The sequence below is a fragment of the Mustela putorius genome, unplaced genomic scaffold (assembly GCF_011764305.1).
Source record: "Mustela putorius furo isolate JIRA1106 unplaced genomic scaffold, ASM1176430v1.1 tig00003987_pilon_pilon_pilon, whole genome shotgun sequence".
In the NCBI taxonomy this organism is placed as follows: domain Eukaryota; kingdom Metazoa; phylum Chordata; class Mammalia; order Carnivora; family Mustelidae; genus Mustela; species Mustela putorius.
Window position 1 is genome coordinate 16,874,111 of NW_025422126.1, and position 13,250 is coordinate 16,887,360.

At 35.5% G+C, this 13,250-nt stretch overlaps 1 protein-coding gene across 2 annotated transcripts in view; it reads left to right on the forward strand.

The window, feature by feature from the left end:
* The window catches only part of TMEM135 (transmembrane protein 135), a 254,709-nt gene that overhangs the window by 31,219 nt on the left and 210,240 nt on the right, over positions 1-13,250 (forward strand). For both annotated transcript variants that reach the window (XM_004763554.3, XM_045071497.1), the window contains exon 3: positions 1,230-1,322. In XM_004763554.3, coding sequence (XP_004763611.1) covers positions 1,230-1,322 — 93 coding nt within the window. The remainder of the gene's footprint in view (positions 1-1,229; positions 1,323-13,250) is intronic.

Sequence of the window (13,250 nt, forward strand, 5' to 3'; positions counted from 1 at the left end):
TTTAATTTTTACATTCAACAACTTCTTAAGGCCTTTGTAGATTTTATGTTGGAGGAGAAAAATCACTTCTTGTTTTCTCAGGCCAAAGGTTTCTGATGTTCATTTTAGAAATACTCATGTTATATATGCTCTGTTGGTTTTCTAATTCTTCTAAAACTAAGCCTCAGTTAAAAATACAATTTCATCAGTGATTCTTAATCCTTCTGTGTATGTACATACATTTTTCTTATAATGTGTTATTTAGCATTTGGCCAACTTTGTTCAGATCATTTCTAACAAATTTTATGTGCTGCTATCCCTTTCTTAGGAACATCCAGTCTTTGAAAGGAAAACAAAAAACTTCCTAATGTTTCCAAATATGTTTTTTGGTCTTTTAAGAAAGCCAAGCAGCTAATGACCATTTATAGCATGTGAGACACTCTGTAGGTTCTTATTTTCAAGGGACATATCCCAGTAAGTGAATAATTATATAAACACTTTCATACACACACAAAACAAAAAATAGAAAATACTTCCATAAGTACTATAAAGGAAAAGTTATCAAGGGTTGTTGAGGCAAAGAAGGGGAGACATTTGTTGAATATTTATCATGTGTTAAAAAATAATAGTGGTAATAGTAATCATAACAACAGCTAACATTTTCCTCACACTTTCCATGCATGGTGCTAGGAAATACCTCATGTAGTTCTCATAACAACTGTATGAGACAAGAAGTATTATTGTTCCCATTTGATACCTAAGGCAGCTGAGAATGTAGAGGGTTTGCATTGCGAGTAGTATTGGATCTAGGGATTTTGTGAATGGATCTGACTGACTAAATTACTGGAAGGAGAGCTACCTATCAGTTTGCTGTTGTAACCAGAATAGGAGATGGTGAGGGACTTAATTTGAGGCAGGGGTGGCAGGTTGGAGAGGAATTTAAGAGAATGGAAAAATTTAGGGAATGATTTAATATGTGGGGGAAAAGGAAAAAGAGAAGCTAAGGATGTCTCAAAGGATCACACATGAATGGGTAGTTAGGTATTGATCCCATTCACCTAGAAAAAGAGAGGAGAGAGCAAATTCATGGGGATAGGGAAGAGAGCTGATGAGTTTGGTTACGGGCATGTTGAATTTGGGGCACTGTGGGACTTTAGGTAGAGGGTGGGCTGAGAAGGGGAATTTCTGTTCGCAATAACTGAAATAACCACATAGCAATTTCATACAAACATTCCAAATTTGAATTTCAGGAAGATACTTGGAAAATTCTACTCTTGGAGTCCTGGCTTTGGTGCCGCTTTACCAGCATCTTATGTGGCCATTCTGATTGAAAGAAAAAGCAGGTAAAATTTTATATATGTACATTTTTAATAGAATTGATTTACTCTCCTCCACCCCAAATAAATTTTTTTTTAACTTACTATTTATTGTAGCCCAGGGATGAAAAATATTTTCACATGTGTTTTAGCCTTGCAAATATTTGATGCAAAATTTAATATTATTTTAATATTACTATGTATGTTTATTAAGCCTGTAAAAATGTAAAGATTGACTTTATAGAACAATAAGACCCTTTGGTCTTTGTTTGCTAAAAAATGAGAGAGTTCTCGAATGGGCCTAAGACAGGACATACACAAATCTAATTAAAAATCTTTTCCATAACCACAATACCACTGTCACACCTAAGAACATTAATGTAGTTTTATCTACATCTCTATTTGCTTCAAGCTCATTGACCTCTGTTATATCAGTTATTATTTTTAAGGTATCTTCTCATTAAAAAATTTTTTTCTTCGTATAAACCAGAAAATGTTTCCTGTGACATAATAAGATTTCTATTAAATGCTACAAACTGTTCGTAAAATTATTCAGTCAGGTAAGCAGTTGAAGGTAAAGCTTTTGCCCGAAAGAATTTTTACCATCTTTTTTTTTTTTTAAGATTTTATTTATTAATTTGACAGATAGAGGTCCCAAGTAGGCAGAGAGGCAGGCAGAGAAAGAAGGGGAAGCAGGCTCCCTGTTGAGCAGAGAGCCCGATGCGGGGCTTGATCCCAGGACCCTGAGGCTTTAACCCACTGAGCCACTCAGGCGCCCTGAATTTTTACCATCTTGTAAATATTATTTTCATCACTGGGAATTGGCTTTGATTTCCATCTTTATCCCAGAGAGTCAAGATGGGGTCATGTTTTTTTTTTTTTTTAAGATTTTATTTATTTATTTGACAGACAGAGATCACAAGTAGGCAAAGAGGCAGGCAGAGAGAGAGGAGGAAATAGGCCCCCCACTGAGCAGAGAGCCCGATGCGGGGCTTGATCCCAGGACCCTGGGATCAAGACCTGAGCCAAAGGCAGAGGCTTTAACCCACTGAGCCACCCAGGCGCCCCAAGATGGGGTCATGTTTTAATCAAAGGGTCATGTATTAACCAAGATCGAGTCATCATCTAGTTTATGAAGATGTTCATTATAATCACTGATCCCGTAGTAAGAGTCTAGATAGATGTTGTCCGATAACCAAGTATTTAGTTAAACCACCTAAGGTCACTTTTAATGTCTTCTTGTTTAAGTAATGTAATGGTATCTAAATTTTTGGGGTCTAAACTTTTGGTTCTTTGCTTGTCATAATATGATTGGATTATTAATATTACTAAAATCAAGGGATATTATTACCCCAGCATCATCAAGTCAGTATTGCCAGAAACATAGGTTCTGTTGCTTGAGAGTACAGTATAGAATACTATTGCACATTAAGAGGTAGATTCCAGGGGCGCCTGGGTGGCTCAGTGGTTTAAAGCCTCTGCCTTCGGCTCAGGTCCTGGTCCCAGGGTTCTGGGATCAAGCCCTTCATCTGGCTCCCTGCTCAGAGGGGAGCCTGCTTCCTCCTCTCTCTCTGCCTGCTTCTCTGCCTGCTTGCGGTCTCTATCAAATAAATAATAAATAAATAAAATCTTAAAAAAAAAAAAAGAGAGTGTGGATTCTGGAGTTGTATTTTCTGGCTGAGCAGCGGGCTCTGTCACTTACTGTGTTATGGCTTTCCCTACCTCAAAATGGAGATAGTGATAATGTAGTCACATGGCTATCCAGTTAAAGGAACTACTGTATGTAAAAGTGCTCAGAACAGTGCTTGACATATAGTAAATGTTACATGTTAACTGTTAATATTGGTTTTTGCCTATCAGGAGTGAGAGAGTTATTCTACTGATTATTGTTAACTTCCTGATTCACTTAAAAATGTGAACACCTGTTTTAGAAATACTATTTCAAAATATGTAACTTATACGTGATGTTTTAAAAATGCTTTAAACCAAGTTTGCTCTGATTTACTTATTTTTAGCTCTTGAGTAATAAGAGCATTTTGAAGTTATTTGCCTAATTTTCAACAGAAAATGTTGAAATTGAACACATGTATAACCACCTGGAGTCAAGAGTTGTTAACATGTTGCTATTTTTGTTTATTTGTAAGTGTTTATATATATGTATGTGTGGTTGTGTGGTGGTTCAGCATGCATATGTTAAAATAAGGATAATTTTCTGTAAAATTACAACACTATTATCACATGTAAGAAAATTGTCATTCCCTAATACCATCTAGTCCATAGTGTCCTAAAATGCTTTCATCCTGTTTTTGAACCACACCCTAGTATGGTGTTATGTTTCCTTATTTTCTTTTAATCTGGCTTAATCTCCCCACTTTCCCCACATGGCATTGATATATGGATGTGACCAGGTCAGTTACGTAATGTGTAAAACTTTTCTAGTTTTGTCTGAATTTTTTCGTCATGGAATTGTTTGATTGGTTCACTTAACTTGTGTATTTCCTGTAAACTGAAGTTGGGTCTGAAGACTTGATTATATTAAGTTTAAACACTCTTGGTAAGCATATAGTTCCTAGATGATGCTGAGGCCATCAGGAGGTCCGTATTTCTAAGTAGTTCCAAGTTTGAGTATGTGACTAAAGTGGTAATCACCAGATCTTTTCCATAAACCTATTATTCTGAGGGAACAAGCTGAGTGGATTTCTTGACATTCCACAGTCTTGTCTTTGCTGGAGTGAACCTGAGTTGATCATGATACCATGATTTGAGGACTGGTTAGTCATGTGTTCGAGTGTGTGTCTCTGTGTATTCTTTATCAGGTTTGAGTGTCATTTACTTCATAAAATAGTTCAGAAGTTTCCCTTCCTTTTTTCTTGCTCTGGGGTAGTTTAAGTAGCAATGAATTTTCGGGCCTTTGAGTATTTGGTCCATTTCTCTATAAAACCTGGGCATGGTGACTCTTCTGGGGATGGTAGTTCTTAGAAAAAGTTGTCTTTTTCCTCTATGGAATTAATCTGTTTAAACTTGAAGCGCACACAATAAAGAGGTTCAGTAATTTTCTCTGATAGTTGGAAAGTTCTATTTCCCAGAAAGTATTTATTTTATAAAGATTTTTATATTTACATGGAGTTGTACAGAGTGGTCTTATGATTTGATTAAATTTCATATTTTCAATGGTTATTTTTCTATTTGTTTTATTATTTTGTGTGACTGTGGCATTTCCCTTTTTGATTAAGTTAACTAGTAATTTTGTTGATTTTTTTTTCCCAATAAATCATCTCATTTATTACTTCTGTTTTTTGGTTTCTTAATTCTTGTTTTTATTTTTTTCCCCTTCCTTCTACCTTCTTTTGATTAATTTGCCTTTTTTTTGGAAACCTTTACATTTGTTGCTCATTTCTTTTCATTCCTTAAGTTTTATTGATAAAAGTATTTAAGGCAGAATTTTCTTTTGATAAGTGCTTTACTTATATCCGATAGGTTCTGATATCTAATACTTTCATTATCATCATTTTCTAGAAATTCTGCAATTTTAGTTTGTCTTTCTCTTTTAATGTAAGAATTATTTAGTAGAGTGTTTAAGAAGATGGAATGTCCCCTTTGTTATTAATTTCCAGTTTTATTGCATTCTTATTTGAGAATGTTTTCATAGTATTTTCTCTGTATGGAACTTAATAAGGTTTTCCTCATGGCTGAATTTATGCTCAATTTTTGTGCCTTTTTTTGAACACTTGAAAAAAAAGTACATTTCTTTTATTGGGAGTTCAAAGGTTGACAGATAGCCATAGGATCTGTGCTATTGGGTATGGTTTTAGGTTGTATCTTTAACTTGAGGTGCAGTTTCTAGCATTAAAAAGTATATTCTTTATTTCATTTAATGTGTTTTGGCTTGAGTTCCAAATTTTTAGTTATCTTTTTTTCTTCTTGCTTGCATTTGCCTAGTATGTCTTTATCTTCCTGAAACACTTGATGTGTCTCTCTCATATGCCATGTAAACTTGGGTTATATTTGGAGAGCCAATCTGAAAAAGTCATTTTATTTTGATATGTAAGCTCAGCCCATACACATTTATTTATACAACTGATATATATTTGGTTTAATTCTGCCTTATTATTTTATGTTATTTTTATTATGTTTGTCATTGTTTTTTTGCTTTGACATGATTATAGAGTCATGAAAAATTAAACAAATACTACATAGATCTACTTGAAATGTTAACCCAGTTTTCCCCCAATGATAGCATCTTATGTAAACGGTATTATAATATCAAACTGGGCAATTGACAGTATTGTCAGCTAGACTATGGCCCTTATTCGTAGTCACCAGTTTTTACATTGACATGTCTTGATCATTACAGTATCATGCAGAGTAATTTCACTGTCCAGAGAATCCTCAGTGCTTGGCTATTCATCCCACCCTCCCTCCAGCCCCTGGTAACTAGTCATCTTTTTACTGTCTTATAGTATTACCTTTTGCAGACTGTTGTATAGTTAACATCATACAGTACGTAAGCTTTTCAGATTGGCTTCTTTTACTTAGTAATATACCTTTAAGTTTTGTCCTTGCCTGTACATGGCTTGATAGGTTGTTTCTTTTTAGTGCTGAATAATATTCCACTGTCTTGATGCATCAGGACCGGTCTTCTGCCCTAATGAAGGACATCTTGTTGCTTCCAAGTTCTGGCAGTTATGAGTAAAACTGATAAATTTCCATGCATGGGTTTCTGTGTGGATATAAGTTTTCACCCTTTTTGGGTAATTACAAGAGGTACGATTGCTGTATCATATATTAAGAGTATGTTTAATTTTATAAGAAACCGCCAAACAGTTATCCAGAGTGGCTGTATCAGTTTGCATACCCTCCAGCAATGAATGAGAATTCCTATGGCTCCACATCCTTGCCAGCATTTAAGTGTTGTCAGTGGTCTGTATTCTGGCCGTTTTAATAGATGTGGGATGGGATCTCATTGTTTTAATTTATATCTCCTTGATGCTATATGTTGCAGGGCATTTCTTCATGTGCTTTTTTATTTTAATCTGCAGATGTTTTTATAGGGATTTCTTGTAGACAACATGTAATTGGGTCATGTTTTTGATAAACTCTGATAATCTCTTTTAATTGGTGTGGACTATTGATGTTCAAAGTGACTATTGATATACTTGGATTAATATTTACTATTCATTACTGTGTTCTCTTTGTTCCTTTGTTCTTTGTTTTAATTTTCTATCTTCTACTCTTATTCTGCTTTTTGCTGAATATTTTATGTGGTTCTGTTTTCTCTCCTTTCTTAGTATATCAGTTATACTTTTTTTTTAAACTCTTTTTAGTTGTTGCCCTATTACAATTAATCCTAGTCTACTTTCTTTCTTGTTTTTAAAAAAACATGGTTTTTTTAAGATTTTATTCATCTATTTGACAGAGATCATAAATAGGCAGAGAGGCAGGCAGAGAGAGAGGAAGGGAAGCAGGCTCTCTGCTGAGCAGAGAGACCGAAGTGGGGTTTTATTCCAGGACCCTGGGATCAAGACCTGAGCCGAAGGCAGAGGCTTTAACCCACTGAGTCACCCAGGTGCCCCGCTCCTAGTCTGCTTTCAAATAACACTATACCCCTTCATTGTACCTTACAGTAGCAATGACAACACACACACACACACACACACACACACACACATTAGCACAATCACATTGCTGCTTTTATTACGTTGTTGCATTATTACTATGAATGAACTGTTATCTGTTAGAGCAAGTAAGAATAAGAAAAATAAATTATTTTACCTTCACTTATTTTTTCTTTAATGTTATACCTTTCTTTACACACACAAGTTTCTGATCTGTATTGTTTTCTTTCTCTTTAGAGAACATTTCACATTTTTTGCAGAGCAGGCCCACTGGCAATGAGGATTCTCAATTTTTGTATGGTCAAATCTTTGTCTTTCACTTTTGAAGTACAGTTCTCAGGGTATGGAATTCTAGGTTTGTGGTTTTTCAGGAGAATTTGGATGCAATTACCTCTGTTCCTCTATAGGTAAGGTGGTTTTCTCCTCTGGCTTCTTTCAGGGTTTTTCTTTATATTTGATTTTCAGTAGTTTTAGTAAGATATTCCTAAGTGTCGCTTTTGTTTTTGTTTCTGTTTTTGGCATTTATCCTGCTTGGTGTTTTCTGAGCTTTCTTGATACGTTGTTTGGTGTTTGACATTAATTTAGGAAAATTCTCAGTTATGATTACTTTGAATATTTCTTCTGTTTCATTCTTTCTTCTCCTTTAGCTGTTCCCATTATGTGTATGTTATACCTTTTGTAGTTGTTGCACAGGCATTGGATATTCTGTATTTTTTTTTTCCTCAGTCTCTCTTCTTTTTGTTTTATAGTTTTCAAGAATTCTTGTGAAACATCCTCTAGCTCAGAGATTCTTTCCTCAGCTGTGTCCAGTCAGCTAGTGATTACGTCAAAGGTATTCTTCATTTCTGCTGTAGTTCCTTTCTTTGTGGTTCCTAGGATTTTCATCTCTCTGCTTACCTTGCTCATCTGTTCCTGCATGCTATTATCTACTTTATCCATTAGGGTCCTTAGCATATTAGTCATTGTGTTAGTTTTAAATTTCTGGTTTGATAATTCCAACATCTCTGCCGTGTTTAGTTTTGATGCTTACTCTGTCTCTTCAAATTGTGTCTTTTTTGCATTTCGGTGTGCCTTGTAATTTTTTTCGTGATAGCCAGACATGATGCACCAGGTAAAAAGGAATTGCTGGAATAAGTCTTCAGTAATGTGGTGGTGAGGTGTTGGGGGGGGATAGAAACTGTTCTACAGTACTGTGGTTCGACCTCAGTCTTTCAGTGAGCCTCTGTCTCTGGACTGTGAACTTCACAAGTATTTCTCAGGTTTTCTTTTACTTTTAGGTGGGACCGAGATGGTTGTAGTATGCTGGAGTTGGGTATTTCGCTTTCTTCCATGTGAAATTCTAAAGCTGGCTGGAGTTGGGTATTTCCCTTCCCCATGTCAGTTAAGCTCTCTTCAGAGAGCCTAACCCTACTAGGTTAGGCTCTGGTTAACCAGCTTCTACCAAAGGCAGACCTTGTTAAGAGCTGAGTACAGGTGTTTATTTCAGAATGGTTCCGTTTGTCTCCCCCTACTTGGAAGTGCAAAGGGCTTTCCCTCAGATTTTTACTGTGGGACCTTAGTTGAGTTCCCAGAGGTAAAACTCACAAGGGTGTGAGGGTCCCCCTGTGACTGGGTCCCCATGGAGTTTTTCCCTCTCAGACTTGTCCCTCTGAGCCTCCTAGTCACAGAAAAATCAGTTTAGGTTTTTCTGTCCTGGCTCTCATTCCCTTCGAAGTTTTAGCTGGTTTCTGCTCTGGTAAACTCTCATTCTCTGTATCTGTCTATCATCTTTTCAGTTTTGGGGGGCAGTAGTTTGCAGGGTGACCTTGCTTCTGTACGGATCTAAGAAGAGTTGTTGAGTTTCCAGCTTCCTCAGCTTTTTACTTAATGTTAGGACTCAGTATTGACTTCTGAGCTCCTTGCACAGAAACTAGAAACTGGAAGAAGACATTTTTTTTTCAGTCTGTGTTCTAGTACTTTTTTTAGTGCTTGCTCTAAGGAGTATAATAGAGATCTTTAACTTTAGATCTTCTTAGTGTTAATACTTCCATCACCTTGTAAAACATGGAAATGTGTTTAGGTACATATTAGAGGCTGCTTGCCATAGGATCTCTTTTACCTGTACCATCCCCCTCTCCCCCGCCAGCTTTTCTTTCTTTTTTTTTTTTGGCTGGCAAGTAGTCACTTTCTCTTATACCAGGGATTCCATTGTGAATTCTTTCTCCATGGATTTGTAACTAATTTATGTATATGTCATATACCGATTTATATATATGTGTGTGTTGTTGAGGGCTCAATTCTTTTCTCTGGATACATTAGTTCTTATTTTTTTAGAATTTTAGTTAAAAAAATCAAGCATTTCTTTGGATAAACATGTGTTTAAATACAATAACAGCAAAGTAAAATTGTGCTATTGATACCAAGAGCTATAACTTTTTAAGGCACTAAGAGGTTTCCTGGAGGTGAGATGATAACTTGGATTTTAGTTACTAGTTTATTTCCTGTTCTCTTTTTACTTTTGGTAGTGAACTTTTTATTTTAAAGTGTTCTGCTTTCATTTCTTTTAAGTGGATTATTGCACTAGTGTTTTATCCATAGACATTAGATAGTCCCAGAAAATTTGTAGGTGGTTATGCATTATGATTTGTTCTGAATAGTAATTGGAGTTGTTTAACCTAATCAAAAATTTAAGTGTAGCTTTTAATAAGGATTATCATGTGGTTGCTGAAGAGAAATTGTCTTTCCTTGATGCGATTGTTAAGGAGTCGAACCCTTTGTGGTATGTGTTGATTTAGTTCTGTTGTTCATAAGGTGATGCCGTTAATACCTGGAAATAGCTTGCTGGATATTTTTTGCAGGGGGGAGAGGGTTGTGTGTGTATATGTATAGCAACCACAAATCCTACTTTAGGATCTAATTAAAAACTTTGAATTTTATTCTTCTAGTATCATCCAGAAGGTAGTGATTTATTTTTCTAAAGAGCAGATTAAAAAAAATAAAATTTGGAGTTAACCTTAAAACATAGGAAAGCAAACTTTTTGCTTAATTTTTTTTACAAGTTGTTTTACAGTGTATCTTATTTAAAAAATTACTAAGTCTATCCTATGTTTATCTGAAATTGTGCAAAAGTTAAATAGCCTATTTGCTTCAAAAAAGTTTTTTGTGCTTACCACAAATTTTTATTAAGATGCCATTAAATATCAAAATCCCTTAAAAGAATATATGTAACTTACAGAGGTTGAAGTTATGTGTATATTAAAATTAATACAGCTAGTACCCTTTGTGAAGTTTATTAATATTACAGCTTTTACTTTAAGGAAAAGGACTATGCCTTTTCCTTTCCTTTCCCTTGATTATGCCTTTAATTAATGAAGAAAATCAATGATATGTTGGTGGAGACAGCCAGTAGGCAGCCTCAAGTGTGAGTTTAGCTTCAGGAGAAGTGTAGTAGTAGTCATAAAAAAAATTGGAAGTTTTTTTCTTAAAGTTAGTCATTGAGGCTATGTGAGAAGATTAGAATGTAAAAATCCAGAATAAGAAGTCTGAGGGTAGAAGGTGGGAAACAGCAACATTTAAGCTGTCCATTGTGATATTCATACAGCTCATAGTTAATAAAACCAGTAATAGAATGGACATTACAGAGTATGGAAGATTAGCAGTATTTTTTTTTTTCAAATTAGCAAGTAGTGCTAGTTCTAATTTTTAAATCCATAAAACCTTATTTAATAATGAAATGTTTACTCAAAGATTATATATTTTGTACTCGTGTAATCAGTTTTTCCAAAGCATTTAATGCGGTGAGAACGTACAGTGACTAGGCACAATCCACACATATGTGATGCACGCATATAGATACAGAGACTTAAGTAATGATCTGTCTAATCTTCATAAGGACGTCATCATCTATCCTGGGTTAGTTTTTTTTCCTTCCTACTTTTTCCTTCTTCTCTTCAACCCATCCATGCATCCATCCATCCTTCCCGGTCTCCCTCACTCCTTCCCATTATAGAATTAGGCATGCTTTGCCAGCTAGTTCCTGACACCTTGTAAGAGGGCAGTTTACTTAAATCTTAATCTTATCACTGTGGGATTCTGAGAAAACTTTTTGAAGTTGTTTCCAGGGTTTCTTAAAAAATTTGTGCCACAAAGGACTGTGATCATAGTAACTCAGCAGGAAGCATTCGGAACATCTAGTTTGTCCCTAGGTGGGCTGTTAAGAACTAGTCTTCTCTTTCTTTTTCTAGGAAGTGCTTTGTTTGTGGGTCAGATAGTTGTTCTGATGGATTTTGTTTTGTTGAATTGCTATGGAATTTGCTTTGATATTTAGTATTAGTTTAGATAAGTTGAAACTGCAGGGTTCTCAAACATGAGCATGTATTAAAATATCAAAAATTGCATATTTATTCTAAACATACTCATGGGTTGAATTGTTAAATTATACTGTTGTTGTTATGAAACTCCTAGGCAGACATGATCAGAATGAATGAATTCTATAATGTGTGAATAAAATACCATGAATTTGGTTTGTAAATTCTTGACATCGTCATGTGTCAGTGTCGTGTTATCTTCACAGGAAGAAAATTTAAAGTACCTTGTAGTCTTCTGAAGTGTTTACTCTGTTTTATCTGTTGTATATAACAGTATATGATTATGAAGTCTTGCTCATATTTTATCTGTTCCTGTACTTTAAGGCAGGATTTTTATACTGTTCTAAAACATTCTGGAGATGAAAATTTATTCTTTCTTGAAAGCCTTTCTGAGATGGTTAAATAGCATCTCTTAGTAAGCCATTACAGGTGTTATGACATTCCACTTTGATTTTCTTTAATCTGTAATTTCCCCTTTTTTGTAGAACATAAAACATATATGTAGAGAGAGAGAGACAGAGAAAGAATATATCAATGTTTAGAATTTAGAAGTTATACCATGCCTGCTATAGTCCCTAATAACCTTAGTTATGAAATGTGTTATATACAATGTTGTTCAAAAGTTTCAGTAGGTTAGCCAAAGAATATATACATTAACGTTTCCAGAAAAAGAAAAATATAATTGCCCATCTAATTAGATACAATAATGTTGTTAGAAGATAATAAAATTTAGAATTTAAGCAATGTGAGGATGAATACCTTTTACTCTACTGAGGTATTAAGAAAATTTAATTATTTTAATGTTTTCCTGTGGGAATAGTAATACTCTTATTACACAGAGTTCTTAAACAGTGGTTCTTAAGACTTTTTTAGATAGTACTCCTGCTGTGCACAGCCCCTTAAATTTTGCATGCAAGTTGAAGAGCTTCACCCCTTCCCATATTAAAAAAAAAAAAAAAATATTTGTGGCTCACTGAGCTTCACCTCTCCCTGGATCCAGTGATTCTGAGAAGAATGGAAATATTTGTGTATCACAATCTCCTGTGAAATTTAAAAAGCTATTGTTCTTTTTGGCCCTAACCTTTCTAGTTAGGCCTAGGCCACGTTTGTTCTTATTGGCACCTCCTCCTTCCCCATCACTGACTTAGCAGTATTTTAATAGGTAACTTGGTTTCCAGAGAAAATTTACTCAACCCAGAAGGGAGTGACCTGTTGGTCTTTAAATCTTGGCTAGAGATAGTCAAGTGGTAAATAATAAAATGGCATTTAATTGACTTGTCAGTTTCTTGTGATACAGAACATCCCTGGAGAAGTGATAAGATAAATCAATATTCTGATATTCTGCACCTCCCAAATTGACATTGGAGCTGAGGTTCAAGACATCACCCCAGGGAAACCTGCCAAGAAGAGTCTGCTATGTAATACAGCCCGTCCTGCACTTCTCAGATACTGTTTGTTCATTCTTGAGGCTCTTAGTTCTGGGTTGGAATTCAGATAAAGCTGGGAAGGAGGTGCTCTTCCTCATTATTTGAGAACAGTAAATTGGAACTAGAGACGAGGATAGGATGTAATTTAATAACAAACATCCTCTGCTTTTTCCCAGTAGTAGGAGTGTGTCAGGGCTTTACTTACTCTCAAAGCACAGAAACCTGTTAGGATATTGTATTAAGCAAGTCATTGCAGAATTTAAAGAAAAGTTAGGGACAGATTTTCTGTCTTAGAAGCAGCTCTTTGGAAAGAGCATGGAACTGACTTCTTTTATTTTTTTTTTTTTAAGATTTTATTCATTTGACAGACAGAAATCACAATAGGCGGAGAGGCAGGCAGAGAGAGAGAGGAGGAAGCAGGCTCCCCGCTGAGCAGAGATCCCGATGCAGAGCCAATCCCAGAACCCTCCTAGAACCCTGGGATCATGACCTGAGCCAAAGGCAGAGGCCCTAACCCACTGAGCCACCCAGGCGCCCCCATGGAACTGACTTCTAATCCCAACTTGT